The sequence below is a fragment of the Ostrinia furnacalis genome, unplaced genomic scaffold, assembly GCF_004193835.3.
Source record: "Ostrinia furnacalis isolate ACB-3 unplaced genomic scaffold, ASM419383v2 OfSCF0319, whole genome shotgun sequence".
NCBI classification, from domain to species: domain Eukaryota; kingdom Metazoa; phylum Arthropoda; class Insecta; order Lepidoptera; family Crambidae; genus Ostrinia; species Ostrinia furnacalis.
In genome coordinates this window covers 692,103-713,932 of record NW_021130558.1, presented here as the reverse complement: position 1 = coordinate 713,932, position 21,830 = coordinate 692,103, and the positions used below count along the sequence as shown (strand labels likewise).

Below are 21,830 nucleotides of genomic sequence, written 5' to 3'. Positions count from 1 at the left end.
ATGATACATCTGTTTCGCGATAAAATCTCGGAAGTAATCACTGTAAACGATTTAGATTGCATTATTTTATTGCAATAATATTTCTAAACACTAATACCAAAAAACCACGTATAGTTCCAAAATACTGGACTGTCCTGTCGATGACATTGACAGTGGGGCGCCACCGTCAATACCGGATCGCTAGTTCAGATTTTAGCCATGTTGGAAACCATATAGTTGAACGATGGTAGCGCCCCCCTGTCATTGAGTTTGGTGGGACAGTTCAGTGTGGGTCATCTATAAGGCCATGATTTCAATGACAGATAACTGACACTGACATTGACAGTGACAACTATAATGACATTTGTAACGTTTCGTTCGAAGCTAATCAATAGTTTTTATTATTTTAATGTAACGTTTAATTTATTATCCTAAATGAAATTAGACGAGGACTAGTGTTATATGCGTTCACTAGTTGGCGCCACTAGCTAGTCCAGGAACAACAGCTGCTCTACCTACAGTGGCCACAGTGGGTGGATCTGCTGGTTCTAGTAGTGGTCACCTACCACCACTACAGCGCTCACAGGTTGGCGCCAAAGTCTTAGCCAAACTAAACCAACTAGGGAGCGCTAAAATACGATTTTTTAGGTGTATGCTTTCGAATTCGACTTTACGTTTCTCAAACTTTACCTTCCCAAGTAGGTACACAGGCTTTTGAGAAAAAAAGCACACACCTACCTATCAACTTCTATCAATCTAACTTGCTGAGAAATAAATGTGTAGTGTAAAGGAAACTGTGCATAGATATGTGTTATAGGTACAGTTGACAGCACATAAGACTAGGTATTTATTTGCCATCTATTATACAGTGTGAGTCACGTTAAAGTGTACATATGAAAATAGATGAAACTAGACCTATTTTTATCGACAAAAAAGAGGTCAAATTTTTTTTGAGATTTTTTTTAATTTTTTTATAGAATTTTTTTTCTTCCAATTACTTATTGTAAAGAAAACGTAATAACTTTTAAACTAAGCGGTATATCCTGATAAAATAAAAACAGTAATAATGCTAAATAACAGGCAATACTAAAAAAATACATAAAATACACAAAAAAGGCCAACAAATAATAAAAAATGATAATTTTTGAAAAAAATCTGCTTAAAAATTCGTGTTTTTTTGGTTATTTATTTTTGGTTTTACGAAGGTAATACGATAGAGAATAATACAAAGTAATAAAAACCACCAGTTATAGGGGCATTTTTTGGAGAAATTTATCAAATAACCAAAAAAACACGAATTTTTAAGCAGATTTTTTTCAAAAAGTATAATTTTTTATTATTTTTTGGCCTTTTTTGTGTATTTTATGTATTTTTTTAGTATCGCCTGTTATTTAGCATTATTACTGTTTTTATTTTATTAGGATATACCGCTTAATTTAAAAGTTATTACGTTTTCTTTACATCAAGTAATTGGAAGAAAAAAAATTCTATAAAAAATTAAAAAAAAATCTCAAAAATTTTTTGACCTCTTTTTTGTCGATAAAAACAGGTCTAGTTTTATCTATTTTCATATGTACACTTTAACGTGACTCACACTGTATAAGTACTCGTATAACCGTAGATAAATGCGAAAGTTTGTGTGGATGTTTGTTACTCTTTCACGCAAAAACTACTGAACGGATTTTGATGAAATTTTATAGTATTATTATTTATAACCCAGAATAACTAATTTATGACGATATGTGACGAACTGAATTTCACGCGGGTGAAGCCGCGGGCAAAAGCTAATACTTAATAAGTAAACTCAGAGGGTAAAATGAATAACGCAGTAGTAATGTGGTTGGTAGTTATGTATTTTTCTAACAGTAACCTTCCGTTCCATTCACGAATAAATAAATTCTTGCTCAAAATATCATTCAGATCATTGTGGATAATACAAAAAATACTAATATTTAACTAGAACTAATTTATTAATCACATAAATATTTGCTGTAATCATTAAAATTATCTCTTAATACTAATTATTCAATAATATTTGCCAATAGCGCCCGTTTTCAATGAAGGGTAAGCTGCTTGACAAGGCTTAAGCCTCGATTCCGTTATAACTTCGATGCGCGACAAAATGCGTGCGATTAGTCGTCGCCTGGCGGCAGGCCGAGACATTAACATTATTTGCTACGCATTAACTAAAATCGACAAAGAAATTAACAACGCAAAATTATAATTTCTCTGAAGATATCATTCACATTCAGAGTAGAGACGCGTTGGCCGCACGTGCAATGCACGCGTGCGTACGTTGCTAGCCTCGTAACTTCCTGCGATTAAGGAGTTTTACGATAATTGCTGAAAAAAGCGCTCACAAGAATCTACTACAACTACTTAATACTACACTATATCTATCATATGGCAGTATTGCAGGAAATTAGAGAGCAGACAACATGAGTTTCTTCGCAATCAAGCAGCTTAAAGATGGGCTGGCTGCGGTCGCTCGTTAGAATTAATTGCGTATTACAAGCGACTCTTATTAATTAAATACTACTTACTAACTAGTTGGACTGGCAAGATCCGTAAATGCCAAAGTTACATAAGTAAATAATTTAGGTATTTATAATGCAATTGATTTATTTTTATGCTTAGTGACCTTAGCGGGAATGCGTATTCGAATAGTTTAAAAATGTCTAAATCTATTGCATTATAAACACTTAGTGTGGTTATTACAATTTTAGTCTATCTAATTGGCCAAAACGTCAAGATTATTCAGAGGTGGAACTGGGGTAAGGTAGCTTGATTTTAACGAAGCCCTAGTTGCTGATCAGGGCTAGGAATGATCAGAGAAGACACACGTTTGTCTCTTGCGTTGAATTCTACGCCAGTAACCACCATTGACTTGACAATAATACAATTTGAAGGCCAATAAAGCTACAGATTACACTGCACAACAGCATTTCTGATGATTGGGTTATGTTACATGATATTAGTCCAATTTTTAATGACGATTTCAAATCTGTGATTGAAATGTCTGTATCAGCTCTGGTTAAAAAAATATGACACTTGGGTCTATTTGTAAAAAAACACTCTTTTTTTAGAGATGATCCTATTTTATGAAGTTGTTAAGTTGAAAAAACTTTCTTTTATTTGACTTCCTTGCTGACGCTGAAGGCAGACAGCTCTTCTGCATGATTCAACAGCAGTTAACCGCCTCTGTGGTCTAGTGGTAAGACCACCTGCTTCAGACGCAGAGGTCCCGGGTTCGATTCCCAGTGGGGGCAGATTTTTCTGTTCGGTTTGGTTGGTGGTAGGGCTTGTTCTAAGTCCGCCTGGCTAGCTACCACCATCTTACCTAAGTCTGACGCCATAACAACAATGTTAACAGCATTATTGTGTTCCGGCAGTTAGAGGTAAGATAGCCAGTTCCTCCGTGGTTGAGGATTCCGGGTGAAGCTCGCTTCCACCTTCGGCCTGATCGTCACTTACCATCAGGTGAGATACAGGCCAAGAGCTTCCTCGTTGTGGATAAAAAAAAAAAAAAAAAAAAAAAATTAAAATACCAAAATAACTCATTCCATGTCTTTTCGGAAGACTTGAAGATCCTAAATCTCTAAAACGATCGTTTAAACCATCTTGGCTACATGGTTTTGAAAATTTCGGGTCACATTCAAAGTCTCTACCACACTGACAGTTTTCGCCTCAAAATCCTCATGTGAAGTATCAACATGAGGTTCAGGTGACTTCTTAGGGTTGAAAAGACGTCTACATGCCAAACGTATGCAAGGAATTACCATTTAGTTCAATATTTTTTGGTTAATACCTTTTTTGTTCAAAAATAAAAATAACATTCGTCGCGATGGTTCAAGGGTTCCTTTCAGATCATAGCGGTTTCGTACCTAAATCTAAACATATTCTTATTTGTTTATAAACGTAAAAACTCAACGCATCTTTTCCACGCCTTTTGCGGAATTCAAGGCTTATCTTTCATTTCCACTGGGTCCCCAAACTAATTTTTTTAAGCCAATTTTACGAACTTTGTCACATTTAAGCGGATTATTTAAACATATCCTCTCCGCAAATGAAACAAAATTGATTTAGATCATTCACACAAACACTTCTTAATGCTACCATATTAAATTATACAAAGAAAACATAGTATTTTTTGAACTGTCGGCGATTTAAGACTGAAATTTAGCAATTTTTGAGTGAAAGCTATAACACGTAAACAAGAGCTGCTACGAAAAAATGGACGGCAGATTCAGAATCAGCGACGTCAAATTAGTAAACATCATGTAATGAAAGTCAATCATCAGCCAAAAGTTGCAATTTTGTTGTGCAGTGTTATTATACATCAATGTAGCCTATCCTATATATTCGTTAGACATTAGTCTTTACGACCAAGTTTCCTATCAACTAATTCTTAAATAAAAAATTGATATATTTTTCTATAATTTCTTGTCTAATAAAGTGTGCGTCCAGCGCAATGCGTATAACCAATGTTCACAAATTATCACTTCTTTTATACTTAAACTAATTATTATACTAAATAAATACAATTTATTATTGCCTGAAAACATTCTCGGGGGTAATATAACTTTTACTTGCGGAATGCTCCCAGGCAAACAGACCTCACAGCCTGAAAAATCTTCCGAAATCATATAATTCTCACACAGATATAAATTGATACATACAAATACTGTTAATTAGAATAATCACTAATTATTCTACAAGTTATTGCATGTGAACAAGTCTGACAGACGTTGGTGGTCTAATGTTAATTTTTATGCAGTTTAAAATTTAAAGTCGTAACAATGAAACGCACGCTTAACTGCATACCAAGGGAAGGCCGTCCAAAACCCTTATTTTCATCTTCGGGAATTTGCAACAATGAAATTATTCAAGAAGCTGCATTTACATCTCTGTAGGACTGCTGCCCACAATGTGATTTACTCTTGAATCTTGAATCATCAAGGTATTCAATGGCACTTGAATACGGCGTAGAGCCAGTGCCTAATGGCACATGGCGTCCACGATGATCATGGTGGAGTAGACGGAGCATCCGAGAGCGATCATGGTGCCCATGGCGATGGAGGAGTGGTACATTCTGAAGGTCCTGAGGACGCGCAGGTAGCGGGGACAGTGTGCGAGCTCGCCTAAGATTAGGCGACCGACCTGGAACAAGAAACGCTTTAATTAATAAAAGATTATTAGCACTGGAATGTAATAAGAGAAAACTTTATAGAGGTAGCAGGAAGGCGCTGGATGCAGGCCGCTACCAACCGGGCGATGTGGAAATCATTGGGGAAGGATGTTCAGCAGTGAAAGTCTTGTGGCTAGAATAATGATGATGATGTTTAAGAGAGAAAAGTCTGACCAGATTATCTCTACATTCCGAATGTGCCTTATTGTGACTCAACGTGTATCTCTGCCAGAGAAAAAGTAATCGAACATTCGACGGCTGCCTAGCCTTGTAACTCGCTTACGGATTGACAGCGCTAGTCGCAGATTCGAATCGCGTTTGAGGTAAAATATGAGAACTTGAAGCTTTTATTATGTACCCGATGTCATGGATGCTTGCAGTGATACATTACGGTATGAAATCGTTTTTGTTCAGTTAATGAAATTGATAAACAGTGCCAGATATTTGATTGGATTTGAATCAACTTATCTACTAAGCCTAATCACTTTACTGCTAGAGCGTTAAGTCTGCAGAAACTACCAAAATACGGAACGAGAATATTTCATCAGACTATATCTATCGTCAGATAGGTAGTAAAAATATTCCGTGACTTAAGCCACAGCTTAAGCTATCTTCTTAGACGAATAAACCACGCTATCTTACAGGAAGTCTCTTTAAATTTCCAGCTGATAGTAATATTGGTTGGTAACTCGTGCGGATGACTCATATGCGATACCACGAAGGTTGCACTTTGTGCAATTGTGTTTCAAAGAATGCACTTGCAAGGTGAAATGTGATACGCGGGGACTTCGAGTTCATTAATGGTGTCAAGCTTTTATAATTGCTGTTAGTAATACCTACTTATGCAGGTTGGCGCTTATATAGTGATTCATCAAACGAAAACTTGTTGCTAATCGAGACAAACTGCTTAGAATTTATTTTGTATTAGGTAGGACGTTTGTAGATAAGAGCTAAAGAGACCGTTGGACACTGATTACGAGTATTACAGTCAACCGCAAGATTTTATACGTTCCTTTGTTTATAAAAGCTATAACAACGATATTGTCACGTTCCGTTACTTCCGATGTATGAACGTCCTCACCCAGTGTAATGAGGATCATGTGAAACATTTTGCGAAAGTAGAATGTGGTTGTTGCCAAATAGCACGTATTATTGGCACTCGTCCACAGCAACAGCACTTGATATTTTTAACAGGTTTAAAAAAATAGAAGTCTTAGTGCTCACACCGAAATGTTATTTGTTTACATAAATACTTGTATCCAGTCACGTGAAAGTTCAATGAATCACCAGAATAATCTGAAGTACCAGATCTCAAAACAATAAGTGGTTGAATGCTTTATTTTCCTGCACATCATCATCTTTTAGCCCAAAGACGTCCACTGCTGGACAAAGACCTGTTCAAAGGCTTTATACTGCTTACATAAATATGTTTTCCTACGGAACTGTTAGTCCTTTGAAAATTCACCGGTTATGTCAAATCATGATGCCTAAGAGAGTTAATTACACTGCTGTTTGATTTCAAGAGAGTAGGTCAGTGAAAAATCAAGGTGTCATTCAACCAATGGACGTCCGACAGCTGGACAAAGTCAGAGTTTTGACACAGCCACCGGTCCTGTGCTTCCGCGCTTTCAGGTGGTAGAGAAAGGTGTATAAGAGGCTTTTAATCTGATGTTCGTATTAAAAAGTAGATTTGAATAAAGTAGAAGTCAGAAGCTTACCTCTTGTCCACCACCAGCGACTTCTTCCATCTGCGTCTTGATGTGCTTGGCGCGCAGCATGGGGCTGACGAGGCGCAGGCGCACATACGCCTCGATGCTGAATACGGCTAGCAACAGCGCGAACTGGAGACAAAGACACCTTTTTTAGTACGGATGTAGATGACCTAGGCTCCTCCTTTTACTGAAGTGAAAAATGGGACACGTTTCCAAAGCCATTTATTGATGCATAGAATATTACTTAGTCAACAGTCTTGGGTAATCCATAGACACATTATTTCCGAATCCATATTTCCGTTTGCTGGACAAGTAGGTACCTAATTTACCAACGAAAAAAGTTTGATAGAGTCAATTTAGGGTAGAGACCAATCAATATAACAGTTTCAGTTATGATAGGTAGATAAATGGCACCTATGATTAACTGTAGTGAATGTCGAGACCACACCGAAATCTTATTCTTTACTTAATTGGCTACTTTCAATCTGATATGTAGGCATTAAAATTGTACACAATGTATTTGGCTGCCGACTTTCTGTAATTGCTGGCTAACGACTGTTAAATCGAGGTTTTGATAAAGTACTTTTCATCGAGATTAATTAGGTTTAAATTCAGTTTATTCAAAAATAATTCGTGGCACTTGTAATAAATTCCTTAATCTTAAAATAAATGTAGGTTCATAAGAATGGTTGGTATATTTTTGCCTTTTGCATTAACGATATTATCTATCCCTTTTATTTCCGTCGTTCCGTTTCCTTGCTGTCAGAAACTAATTAACTTTAATACCAACAAACAATAAATTGAACAGTTTATAATATGGTTCTTTAATCTTCGACATACTCTTAAGCGCGTGTTGAAACGGGATAATCTTTATTGCATTAACTATGACCTCTTAACTGGTTCATTTAAGAAAATATTACGCATGTACGTTTTCATCATTTGGCAATTATAACAAAATGATGGACGGATCATTAATCAAGTTATTACATTTAAATAAGGTCTTGATTAAAGCGTTTCTAATGGGTTTGGTAAGCAACCTTGCTTCTTTTGTTTGTCCAGCAACCTTGGAGAACTCTGTCTGAGTATTGACATGCACAATTATTTTACTGTACCTACCTCTAGCATGAACAACTTTCGTCTTCTAATCGTTTCCGTACTCGATAAAATTTGATAATCAATCTTCGAATTAAACGATGACGTGACAATTTTGATTCTCAAAATAAGTTTCGTGCAACCACATCTCATACTAAGTTCACTTTACGACACATTCACAAGGGCGCGCTGATGTAGTTTTCTTACTAAATCTTTTGATGGCGATTCGAGCACGCAAACGATTTGAACTCGAAAGTTTTTCGTGCTAGCCGTACTGATTTGCTTTCAGGGATATTTCAACTAGCTTTCCGCCCGCGGCTTCGCCCGCGTGGTATTTTGTCTGTCACAGAAAAACTTTATCGCGCGCGTCCCTGTTTCAAAAACCGGGATAAAAATTATCCTATGTTCTTTCCCGGGACTCAAACTATCTCTATGCCAAATTTCATCAAAATCGGTTGCGAGGTTTAAGCGGAAAAGCGTAACAGACAGACAGACAGAGTTACTTTCGCATTTATAATATTAGTTGGGATTCAATATATCTAGCATATGCTGAATGTAAAAAAACACGGAGTCTTCGACGAAAAAATGACTGAAGAAAGATTCGTAGCTTCAAAAACTAAAACTTGCATGAGTAAATAAAATTATAATTCCATTCATTTAACAGTGCACCAACTGTAAATACATTTAAAATGCATTCACCGATAAGACCTGTCGATTAAGGTCAATGACATCGGAATAAAAAGTAAGTTTTAAAACCGTTGGCGCCATATTTTGTTGCCATTACAGTAGATTTTATTCGGGTTCGTTTTACCTTTTAACTACGGCCATGACATTATAAACTGAGATTTATCTTGCATTGTACTTGGTTATTGACGGTTTGCTAATAACTCAATTTGTTGATGATTTTTGTTAGTTTTTTCAGTTCTAGTCATTTTGATTCGCTAGTTCATTTTTCGTGATTAATGAAGAGAAATAAATGCTAACTAAGAATACCGCAATTATCAGTAACGAATTACCAAATCATGCACTTTCATGAGACAAGTTTCTTTGTATGTATCAAATAACTCTACAAAACTAATTAATTAAAAATTGTATTATCACAATCAGACCTAAATAAAGTAGGTTAGGCTTTCACAGCACGAATGCATGGGTACCGAAAGTAAGGCAGCAGTTAAATACCTTATTAAGTTTTGTTAATATTGAAAGGAAAAAAAATATCAGCTGTCGCGACGTAGCACGTTGTAGCATAATGAATGCTACAGTGAACTGTAGTATGTGCAATACTACGGTTTATTGTATACGTAGCATTTTGAAAGTTACAGCTAAAGTAGCGCTCGACGCTCATACTATTTTAAGTAGGTAATAAAGTATTTATTTTCAAAGATGTCACATGTACCTACAATTTAATCTGGCGGTCTCTGCACTAAGCTAGAAAGCTTGTATCGCAGCGGCCAATTCAAACAATTACCTTTGTATTGACATCGGTTTGATAGGACGGACGTGTTAAAACTAGTTATAGGCTTTTTTTAATGTGTTAAATATAGTTTATATAAATCTAGTTTATTTGACTGACTGAATCACGCCAAACGGTATTTAATATAGGCATAATAATAAGTATGCCATTATAGGCATAGGCCTCATCCCAACTGTGGTAACCCGACGTGTGAGACCTGTTTTGTGGTAACCCAACGTGTAAGGCCCGTTTGCCGAACGAAGGAATGACAGTAATTGATATCGTGATTACTGATAGTGTCTAGAGGCCTTATAATTCCTGAATACTGAGGATAAAGTCAGACTCACCTGTGCATACGAAGTATACGCGAATTTCGTCAGGCACTGCATGCGGAAGTACGAGAGAAGAGCCAGCATGGAGATGCCCGCGTTAAAGGCGTAGTACGTCGGGAACAGAACCGTCTGCACTCGTCCGAACTCATGACGGGGCAGCGAGAAGTACAGCACTATGCCTGTGAAAGAAAAAGAAAAGATTATATTAAAGAATTAATTATTATGAGTACTAAAATACAAAAGAATCGACCCACCGACCACATGAGAAACAGTTAAGACGCGATACCGCGATCTATTTTCGAAACAGCGCCATCTAGTATTTGACAAAGAAAACTTTATCTTTGAACGTCTTATGATTAAAATGATTTATGTAGAGACGGTCATAGAATGGCAGTACGACATCCCGCGGATATCATTGTCATCCTCATTAATGAAAAAAAAATATTCATTCAATTGCAATCAAGAATGAACTGAATAATGATAGGTGCTAATTCAGTTCCCAGAGTGAAATTAAAAATAAAACAGTTAAACATAATGAGAAAGTTGTTTTTGTTAGAGATTCAATAGGCAGACACAAAAAGTTTGAGCTGGCCTCTAACGGTTATACTAATTTTATTGGTAAAAAACCAATGGTACATTTGGCTTATTAAACTGCTTAAATTATTTCTTGATATCTCAATTTAATGCTTCATAACCAATCAACTATAATATTTGGCCATTAAAACCATTGTCTTAGGCAGCAAAAACTAACGCAAAAAAGTCGCATGTATGTCGGTATCTTAACCAACAAAAACCATCGCAAAAAAGTAGCATATGTCGATTGTCGGCGACTTAAATCATTGTTACAGTTTTTTTGCCATTTGACCTTGGTCTTGCTGACCTCACTCCGGCATTGACCCTCGGTGAGGAAGCTGGATCCTCAACCGGTTGGCGTAACTGACGCGTAATGACGGTATCAACGAGCGATGGTGCCCCTAAGGTCATATCAATAATCGCGTGACGACCGCGTTAGGGGCAAACGCGTCATAAATACATTATAATGTCGTAGTATAGGTAGGTGGCGAATTTAAGTTTGATTTTCTAATGATTGACAATCTTTAGATAGACTTCAGGTCCCAATGTTTGAGCGCCAAGGTGAATGAACAATTAGTAAACGTATATTTTCATCGTTAATTGCGACGATATGATATACCTACGTTAGTTTTTAACTTTTACAAGTACTATGTAATCTTAATTGAATGTCATTTTAAACAAATAACATCAAAATTACTGACTCAAATCCAATTTAACATTGAATTAGTTCGTTCGTTCGTTCGTTTCAGCCGAAAGACGTCCACTGCTGGACAAAGGCCTCCCCCAAGGATTTCCACAAAGACAACTTGACATTTAACATTGAATACTTATTAGTAAATACTATAAATTAGTAAGGCGATGAATGAATAGTGCGCAAAACTACTGATAGAGCTGCTAGAAATAGCTGAAGATCGGACTCCGGAGCGACTTAGGGGGAGCCTATGATCAAAGGTGATGATGACAAAGTGAGTAAGAATCACTAGCATCAACAGGACATGCGCTGTAGTCTTTGATTACAAACAAATGGATGACGTAGAGTCATAGAGATGAGATACCAAGTTTTACGGTTTTTTCTACGAATACAAACATGTGTATTTTCGCGTCAGTCCCGTGACTTCGATAGTTTATGGGTTCCTCGTGATTTTTTACCTAAATCATTAGAGTTAACGACCGATAGTTATAGTCATAGCCAAATCAAATTGTGAAAATCAATGTCTGGTTTTCGGAGTTTATCGCGTAATCGAATCGCTTATCCTGTAGTTGTTTTGTTTCTATGTGTTGTTTTATTAAGTTACTGATGATTGAAACATATGAAGTTCATATGAATTATGCTGATGCATATGTCACATTAACACCTTTGCTGCGGCAGTAACTTTCTAATACTTTCCATTCCTTCGGTACAAGGTCAGTAAACCTGGTATTAAAACTTACATTGTGGCGGCACAAGGCTTAAAGACCTTGTAATATTTAAGATATATTAATTTTATTTTTGGCTTCATGTTAATAGATATTGTGTTTTTTTTCTTTGAATATTAATAATAATGCATTTATTGACATACACCTGAAGCCGTTCGTGAATAACTTGCTTAGTATAAAAATTATAGCTATATTCAAAATACAAGGCTTATGCACCCTGTGCCGCACTGAAGTAGGGAAGTCTGGTGGGTATTCTAGGGATGTGAAATACAAATATCGATAGTTTAAATTAAGTTTTAATAAAAATTTAAAAAAGTAACAAACAAAGATGTTTTAATAATTTAGTCTAAATATTTTACAAATAAGATATACGTGCATAAATACTTAAATAAGCTTTATTTAAAGAAAACATATTATTTAATAACATTAAGTTACAACTTCAAATGTTTGTCACGAGAAACATTATTTAAATTAGCAATAAATCGTGTAGCAAATTAAATTATAATCAATTTGCAGTTTTGATTTTGTTTGTTTCTCTTGACGCCATGTCGACATGTGCGTTTCTTACGAATGCGAGGCAACACTGGCTGCACGAAGCTAGCGTGGGGTGCGGTACCAGGTGCGCAGGGTACAAGGTGCTTCGACCTGGTTTCGCATTGTGAAGACATTTTATTACTTCCGTGCGGTACCAGGTCTAAAAACCTGGTATTAAGGTAGGTACATCATTGGATTCTATTTTAAGAATACATCATAGAAATATATTCATCACTTTCCTACACCGGACCCAATTGAAGTTATGCCTTTCGCACGACAAGGAAGACTATAATTTTCTTAGCCGCACGGTAAGCGAGACGTGCACAAGGTCTATAGACCTGGTTTCGCACTCAACGTGTTAACACGCTGTTAACTTTTCACCAGCATTTCTCGTCAAAGGTTTATGTGCAAAATAAATCGTTAAACGACCCGTGCGTTGTCTAGCGGAGTCCAATCTATATATATAAAAATGAAACCCGTTTCGCGTTGTCACGGCATCACGTGTGAACGGCTGAACCGATTTCGATAATTCTTTTTTTAAAATGTTTGTGGAAGTCCAAGGATGGTTCTTACGGAAAAAAATATTAAGAAAATCTCTACGCTAAGGCGGTACGAAGTTCGTTATAAATACATACCTACCTAATACATGACATTGTACTTGACACGTGTTTGTTACATAATGGGCCATAACAATGCAACGAGCCGTTGGTGACTTTATCACGAACAGCTGCTTCAGTTATAATATCGGTCTAATATTTATTTTAATAAGGCAGTACCCCGATAGATAAACCATAGACGTATAGGTTTCCTTGAAGTTACATATTGGCTAAGGGGAATCACGTGAACTGAAATCTAAATCTACTGTGATCGATTTCTGCTGACCGGACTATTGGTTCTTAAAATTCTGTGATTGAATTAAAAAGAAGTGAAGAGAGATATTTAAAATCATTTTCTTTTACAAAAAATAAAACGTGTCATTTTTCTTGTCACATACCTAATACTGTTTTAGAAACTGCATTCGCCAATAAATTGTGAATTTATTACTTTAGAAATGTGGAATCCACAATTACACACTTTTTACGATTGCTAGATTTTGCTAATTCATTCTCTTGACCTATTTAACTGTGGAGCCACTTTATTTCCAACCTTGAAGACTGCAGATTCGGTCAAATGAATTATACCTACTTATTTTAATGATATATCAAAGGCAAAGTTATTTAAAATCATGCGATATACCATTACGTTCCATTAGAAAATTACATGTAAGTGGGACCGTGAGCGGACGTTCGGACAATTAGAGGTTTTTGAAATATTCAAAGTTAATTTCATACCTGAAAATAAATTTAACAAAGCAATAGTTCGGTATTTAACTAACAATCGTGTGGAAATACTGATAAGAGCTATTAAATGAAATTGCAATGCCAAGAAATATAAACCACATATTTTAATGACTAAAATTCCAACCGCGAAATATTATTTGGAATTCTGTAGTCGTACTTATTGCTTTGCAAGAGCTAGAGCTAACTTGTGGATCTGAAATCGGCTTATGTCCTAACCTAAAACGTTGAAAATATGGTGTTATCAAGTTAAATCCTGACGTAGAGTCGGGGTCGTAGTCCCCATATGGCCCTAATAAAAGTTAGCTGTCCAGTGAATCTAATCTCAAGATGGAAAATTTCATAATCGGTGTTATTACAAACAAGCTCAAAACAAACCTACCACGTCAAGATATCTTGCTGGTACAGATTGTTATAAGTGTAACGAATTAAACTAGCGCCACCTAGTGTCATAGCTTCTGTAACCTGTTTGAATATGGAAAGGAAATAAAATAAAAGCAGTCTGTTATCCGCCATTGTGTAGTTTCAATAGGTTATGGGCCCAGACCCGTTTTTATCAGTTTTTATCAAGTATTTTCGCAGTGTTCAGTAGTAAAATGTCAGGAAATTACTCAGTAAACGTTCCTAAACTGAAAGGGCGTGAGAATTATGACGACTGGGCATTTGCAATTTTTCGCTGTACACTGAAACGCAAAATGTCAATTCTGTCAATGTCAATAATGTAAACAAATCTTCAAAGATTCGTTGTTACAAATGTAAACAGATTGGACATTTCAAGAGCCAGTGTACAGCAGGGAAAGCAAATTTGAATGCATTTAGTGCCGTTTTCTTGACAAGTCAATTCAGTCAGAACGACTGGTATGTGGATTCCGGCGCGAGTACTCACCTAGTATCAAACGAGAAGATGTTGTCGAATGTTTCGTACGAGCCGAAAACCAAAGAAATACTTGTGGCAAATCAGACCAGTGTGCAAGTAATATGTTCAGGAGACTTACAGATTACGACTGCAGTAGGAAACAAGCAGTATGAAGTAAATGTAAAGAATGTCTTATGTGTTCCTAACCTCACCGCTAATTTGCTGTCTGTGAGTAGAATCATTGCGAGTGGAAACAGAGTGGTTTTCAACAAGAAAGGCTGTTTTATCTACAACTCCCAGAATGAATGCATTGGTGAAGCAAAGTTAGAGAACAATGTCTATAGATTGAACATAGCAAGGTCACAGCAAGTTTTGGCAGCGACAGTAAAAACATCAGTAACTACATGGCACAGGCGGCTAGGTCACATAAACTCAAAAGACCTTGGCAAAATGAAGAATGGAGTGGTTGACGGCGTGACATTCCAAGAGAAAAGCGAAATTGACAAATCCAGTTGCACAATTTGCTGCGAGGGCAAGCAAACAAGGCTCCCGTTTCCTATGAGTGAAAGCAAAAGTCAGAATGTGCTGGACTTGGTTCACACAGACCTTTGTGGACCAATGGAGAACAGTTCGCTCGGAATGGCCAGATACATGTTGCTATTTGTAGATGACTATAGCAGAATGTGCTTTGTCTACTTTCTACAGTCAAAACATCAGACATTCAGATACTTCAAGGAATTCAAGACGTTAGTAGAAAACCAGAAATCCAGGAAGATAAAGGTTCTAAGATCTGACAATGGAGGTGAATTCTGATTTTTGGGTATTTCACGTTTTTTTAATTTGTGATTTCTTATTGTAAAATGCTTAAATCTAAAAATTTTCTCAGATAACTATTTGCCCAAGGATCTATGCTATAGGATATAAATGTTTGTTAAATCGTTTTCACAGTATTTTTATAAAAATTTCAGCTTGTAAACTGACGCTAAAGTGGAAATTTACAAAACCTGTGTGGACTTATCTTGATATAATTCTTGAATACTCAACTAATCGCAATATTTTCTCAATTAACTATTTAGACGACGAAATTGCCTAACTATTTATGCCTATAACATATTTGTAGTATTACTGGTTAATGATTGTAACGAGTTGAAAAAGTACTGTTTTTGCGCCAAACGGCGTAAACGCTCTTAAGTAGAAACCTTAAACTTATCTCAGATCAGATCTCAGATATTATCGTATTACACAATCACAGCAAATTAATTAATAAAATAAGGTCGATAAACCTTTCTAAAAGCCACGAATTTAAGGAGTGAATCAGAATGTAAGGAGACACCATAGTATCAACTTTAGAGTTCATAATCGGATCAGAATTGACCTAATTTAAGAGTTAAGACTGAAAATTGCACAGCAGTTAAGCGCCATATTCATGCGACCACCACAAGATAATGGAGTGCTATTAATAAAGTATAGTAGAATGATCAGACAGTATCATCTAAAAGACTCAAATGGACGCAGGAACGTTTCTAATTACAAGTGGATGATATAAAATGAGCTTATAAGCTGTAAAAGGAAGTATACATCCATCTTTGTTTCTTATATCTAATCTAACTTATCTAGGTCATAATCATCATCATCATTTAAGCCATAGGACGTCCACTGCTGAACATAGGCCTCCCCCAATGATTTCCACAATGGCCGGTTGGTGGCGGTCTGCATCCAGCGCCTTCCTGCTACCTTTATGAGGTCGTCGGTCCACCTTGTGGCTGAACGTCCTACGCTGCACTATTAGATAGTTAAATAGGATTTAATTTTCTTTTATTGTGAATCATTAACGTTACAATTGGTCGGTCCAACAAAACATCTCAATGATGCAATCCGTTCAAAACTAAGAGTGACCGATGTTTATGAGTTATTACAAGCAATCAAAACTAATAAACACTTGCAGCTAACGGCTCTATGAGTGAGTCCCAAATATGCAGAGGTTAAATGTATTTTATTACGCCGTCCTCGCCTTTATTTGCTCAATGCCTTAGCATTTCCGGAATATTGTAACAAATAGAATTGTTCCAATTATTTCAACTAAGTATTAAGAGACACGTGCAATTTCAGTATTTCAGGAGGACGCTCTATCACTTCAATATCACTACATAAAAAACTAAAGTCGCTTTCCTGTCGGTCTGTCCCAATGTATGCTTAGATCTTTTAAACTACGCAACGGATTTTGATGCTGTTTTTAATAGTTAGAGTGATTCAAGAGGAAGGTTTTTAAGTATAATACATTGTACCTGTGCGAAGCAGGGGCGGGTCGCTAGTAAGAATAAGATACTCGCATAATCAGAGTAGTAAAAACTGAAAGAAATATTCTGATGACGTCATTACTATGACACGTATTAGTGATGGGCCAACTCGGGAAAAACAAAACTCGATTTAACCCGAGTTAAAATCCACGTAACTCGGGTTGAACTCGAGTTACGTAACTCGAGTTAACTGGATGGACAAGTGAGTTTTTTAACTTATTTTTACCAGTTTATTCCCTCAGATTCGCATTACCATTTAAAAAAATATCATTTATAATGTATTGGGAGAATCATACTAACTAAAGTAAGAAAGAAAATTATTATTTGAAATATAATAATTTATTCGTGGATTTTTGGCTTGGCATTTTTTAAAAACAGAACTTAAAACGCGAAAATCTACAACAATAACCGACAGTTTAAAGTTAACTTTGTTATAAGTGTTTGTAAAAGTCAGAATGTGCTGGACTTGGTTCACACAGACCTTTGTGGACCAATGGAGAACAGTTCGCTCGGAATGGCCAGATACATGTTGCTATTTGTAGATGACTATAGCAGAATGTGCTTTGTCTACTTTCTACAGTCAAAACATCAGACATTCAGATACTTCAAGGAATTCAAGACGTTAGTAGAAAACCAGAAATCCAGGAAGATAAAGGTTCTAAGATCTGACAATGGAGGTGAATTCTGCTCAACTGAGATGGAGGAATACTTGAAGCAAAGTGGCATAGTTCATCAGAAGACAAATGCATACACTCCGGAGCAAAATGGTGTATCAGAACGATACAATAGATCTATTATTGAAAAAGCCAGATGTCTACTTTTTGATGCTCAGTTAGAGAAAAAGTTTTGGGCTGAAGCTGTTAACACAGCAGTTTATATAAAAAATAGATCACCAGCAGCAGGATTGGAATGCGATGTTACACCTTTTGAAGTATGGACGGGCAGAAAACCGAATCTGAGTCACCTGCGAATTTTCGGTAGTCCAGTAATGGTCCATGTTCCGAAAGAGAAGCGCAGTAAATGGGATAAGAAAGCAAACAAGATGATCCTAGTTGGCTATTCGGAAAACACAAAAGGCTATCGCTTATACAATCCAGATCAGCGGAAAATTGTTATTGCCAGAGATGTTGTGGTCATGGAAAACTCTAATCAGAACATGAAGGACGAGGATAACACAACCAGCAATCTGCCAGTAAAGAATAGTGAAGATAACCAAGGATTAGACCACTCTCAAGACCAAACTCTGGGCAGTCAGACAGATGTCACAGATGTTGAAGGACATAATGTAAGTGATCCAACTTATGTTCCAGATTCAAGTGAGTCTGACACCAGCTTTCATGACACTATGAGCCCCGAGGAAACTCATGTCACTACACAGCCAGATGTGGAAAATGTTCCAGAAAAACGTGTAAGAAGAAAACCAGATAGATTCACATTTGCTAATATGTGCGTGGAGGAAGTGACAGGGGAACAAATTTCATTAGATGAAGTCATGAATGGACCTGAAAAAGAGCAGTGGAAAAGTGCAATTCAAGATGAGTTGAAGTCTTTCGATGATAATGGCACTTGGACACTAGTGGATAGGCCAGATAATGCTACCATAGTCAAGAATAAGTGGGTATTTAAAAAGAAACTAAACAGCGATGGTGGAGTGCGCTTCAGGGCTAGACTGGTTGCCAAGGGTTTTACCCAGAAGAAGGGTGTCGACTTCACAGAGACCTTCTCACCGGTAGTGAGGTATTCCACTTTAAGACTTTTATTTGCCTTAAGTGTTCAATATGATTTCAAAATTAATCATCTCGATGTACCTACAGCATTTCTGAATGGTTATTTAAAAGAAAATGTCTATATGGAAATACCAGAGTGCTCAGATTTTGAAAATTGTGATAACAAAGTGTTAAAGCTAAATAGAGCAGTGTATGGCTTGAAACAGTCTGCCAGAGCCTGGTATATCAGAGTAGAGGAATGCTTGTTGAACTTAGGTTATAAAAAATCTGATAATGAGCCATGTCTTTTTATGTTGTGTAATAATGATGTTAAAGTATTTATTGCATTATTTGTTGATGATTTTTTCGTATTCTATAACTGTGAAAGTTCTTATGATCAGCTGAAAAGTGAGTTAATAAATAAATTTAAAATAAAAGATTTAGGTCAGATAAAGCAATGTCTAGGAATGAGAGTTAAAGTTATGAAAGACTGTATTACTGTTGACCAGGAACAATATATAAACACAATTTTGAATAAGTTCAATATGTCAAATTGTTACACTTCAGACACACCTATGGAAGTGAATTTAAAGTTGGAAAAGGATGTTGATAGTTGTGAAAATAAATATCCATATCAACAGTTAGTAGGTAGCCTTATGTACTTATCTGTATTGACTAGACCTGACATAGCTTTTAGTGTAAGTTATTTAAGTCAGTTTAACAGTTGTTTTAATGAAACTCATTGGAAACATTTAAAGAGATTGTTGAAGTATTTACAGAAAACTAAAAGTTATGGTTTGGTGTACAAGAAAAATAATTCATTATTGCATGGATTTGTAGATGCTGATTGGGCATCATGCACTTTAGACAGAAGGTCATATACTGGGTACTGTTTCATTATGTCTGGATGTGTTGTATCATATGAATCAAGAAAGCAGAGAACTGTCGCGCTTTCGAGTACAGAAGCCGAGTATATGGCGCTCTCCGAGTCTTGTAAAGAGGCTCTGTATTTGAAAAGTCTTTTATGTGAAATGTTTGGAACAATGTGTGATGTACCTATATGTTTGTATAGTGATAGTCAGAGTTCACTTAAGTTGGCTGTTAATCCTTTGTTTCATAGGCGCACAAAACATATAGAAGTGAGACATCATTTTGTAAGGCAATGTGTGCATGATAGTCAAGTCAAACTTGATTATGTTTCAACATCCAACATGCCAGCTGATTTGTTGACAAAGAGTCTTAGTGCTAATAAACATCATAAGTTTTTAGATTTAATGGGCATATCAGAAGTTTAAGATTGTTCCAAGGAATATTGTTCTGTTTTATGTTTTAGTTGGAACAGTATTTAGTTTATTTCGTTAGGAGAGAGTGTTATAAGTGTAACGAATTAAACTAGCGCCACCTAGTGTCATAGCTTCTGTAACCTGTTTGAATATGGAAAGGAAATAAAATAAAAGCAGTCTGTTATCCGCCATTGTGTAGTTTCAATACAGATATCCGCATAGAATCTAATACGGGCGATATTGCAACAGAAAAGTGTTGTCTGAACTGCTGGCGTCTGTATTTCATTCTTACTAGTTTAGATCGATTGATCAGGCGCTTCTAGTAGGTATAATACATAGCAAGATAACTATTTTATCAAACTGTATTATTTCCTCATACATATCTTTGTCCACTTTTTTGTAAAGATTTCCTTTACCAATCAATGATGTTATGGTGGAATCAAAATCGTGATTTGGTAGTAAACTTTTTTCATAATTGGAAAACCTAAAAGAATAATTCGTTTTGTGGGAATTATATTTTGATTGTTTCCAACAAAAATTTGGTTAAATCTTAATGCCTCAAAAATATTCTCCAAAAACTCATAAAAACTTAATGACTTAATGACAGTCTACTTAAGTGTCCCTCATTTTGGAACTGATAGGCACGAAGTTGTTAACAAGAATAACAAGTCTCGTGAACTCAAAAAAATCCTTTAGAAGCTGATTCGGATAGCTGAAGATTTTGAACTGTACAATAAGTTATCTTCTGACAAGTAAAGATGGTAGTAACTACACATCAGTCAACCGATATTGAAGCATTTTATCTCCTTAAACCAGATCCGGGTTATGACAAATAATAAGAAACAAAAGGTAGGATCCATTATCTTTGTTTATTATTTGTGTTAACATACTTTTAGGTGCAGTTCTTCGGTCTCTCCAAATTTGTTTTGAAATGAGCCCACTATATTTTCATTTGCCTTCACCATACTTTATTCTTTCAGTTTTCAGTCATCTCGGCCTAACAGTTACTAGTGAGATTTCAATGTCGGTTAATTATATTAAAAGTACAAGATCAAACCGAGTCTAAGCGCGGCCTGATGTGTCGGAACCCTGTCTGCTCAACCAGAACAGCCACACCATGACAGAGACTTGAGATTTGTCTTAAAAAATTTGAGACTACTACGTGATTTGTGAAAATCCTTGGGGGAGGCCTTTGTCCAACAGTGGACATCTTTCGGCTGAAACGAACGAACGAACTGCATGATTTTATTAAACTGGCATCAGCATGGCAATGGATAGTGGATGGCTGGGCTGTCTTTAAGTTACTGGGGGCCCTGAGCATTTAAGGATAAAAGGGGCCTTTTCTTCTTAAAAAAGTATTGGCCAAAATTGACTCGTATCCAGAGTGCTCAGTGCGTAAGAAGGGCTTTCTAGGGCTGAGACTATGCTATAATGCACTGCTACTGACCTGACACGAGCGTCATCCACACTTGCGCGCCGAGGTGCGTAGCGACGGCGCCGACGTAGAGCGCTCGCCACCCACGAAGACTCGAGTCCGACCCGGGACTGCTCAGCCAGAACACCAGTACTGCGATGGCCAGGGCCACGTGGAAGGGTTGAGACGTTTTCGTCGCGATGCTGGAACAATAGAAAAAGAAATCAGTTCGCTGTATAAAATGTGTAGACTGGCTGTTGTTATTGGCCTACGTATACACGAGCTCAATTCTAAAGAGGACCATTTAGAAGGGTAAATATAAAGAAAGATACAAACCTATGTGAAATCGGTTCACGGATTGGAATGGAAGCCAACCTAATTGACAACCAAAAGTTTGAAACCGTATGTCATGGAGTACTAAGCAACTTATTTAATGAACGAACGAACAAAAATGCTGAAAATAATTCGCATATGCAGTTCCCTCATATCTAATATACATCTACATGTAATTGGATGATAAATACTGTTGCCAAAACGCTATCTCAGATCTCAGTAATTTAATTAACTACCTACTCAGTGACGCCCGCGCAAGCCTATGCGCCGACCGACCGCGCAGGTTTTTGCTCATGTCAACATATGACGACAGAGTGACGTTCCG

At 36.5% G+C, this 21,830-nt stretch overlaps 1 protein-coding gene across 1 annotated transcript in view; it reads right to left on the bottom strand.

Annotated features, from left to right (window-relative positions):
• Positions 1-1,811: 1,811 nt before the first annotated feature.
• Positions 1,812-21,830, bottom strand: part of LOC114360193 (uncharacterized) — a 54,604-nt gene continuing 34,585 nt past the window's right edge. The window contains exons 3-7 of the mRNA XM_028314796.1: positions 21,206-21,440; positions 9,772-9,935; positions 6,886-7,008; positions 4,309-5,139; positions 1,812-2,905 (exon numbers count right to left, since the gene is read on the bottom strand). Coding sequence (XP_028170597.1) covers positions 4,978-5,139; positions 6,886-7,008; positions 9,772-9,935; positions 21,206-21,440 — 684 coding nt within the window. The 3' untranslated portion in view covers positions 1,812-2,905; positions 4,309-4,977. The remainder of the gene's footprint in view (positions 2,906-4,308; positions 5,140-6,885; positions 7,009-9,771; positions 9,936-21,205; positions 21,441-21,830) is intronic.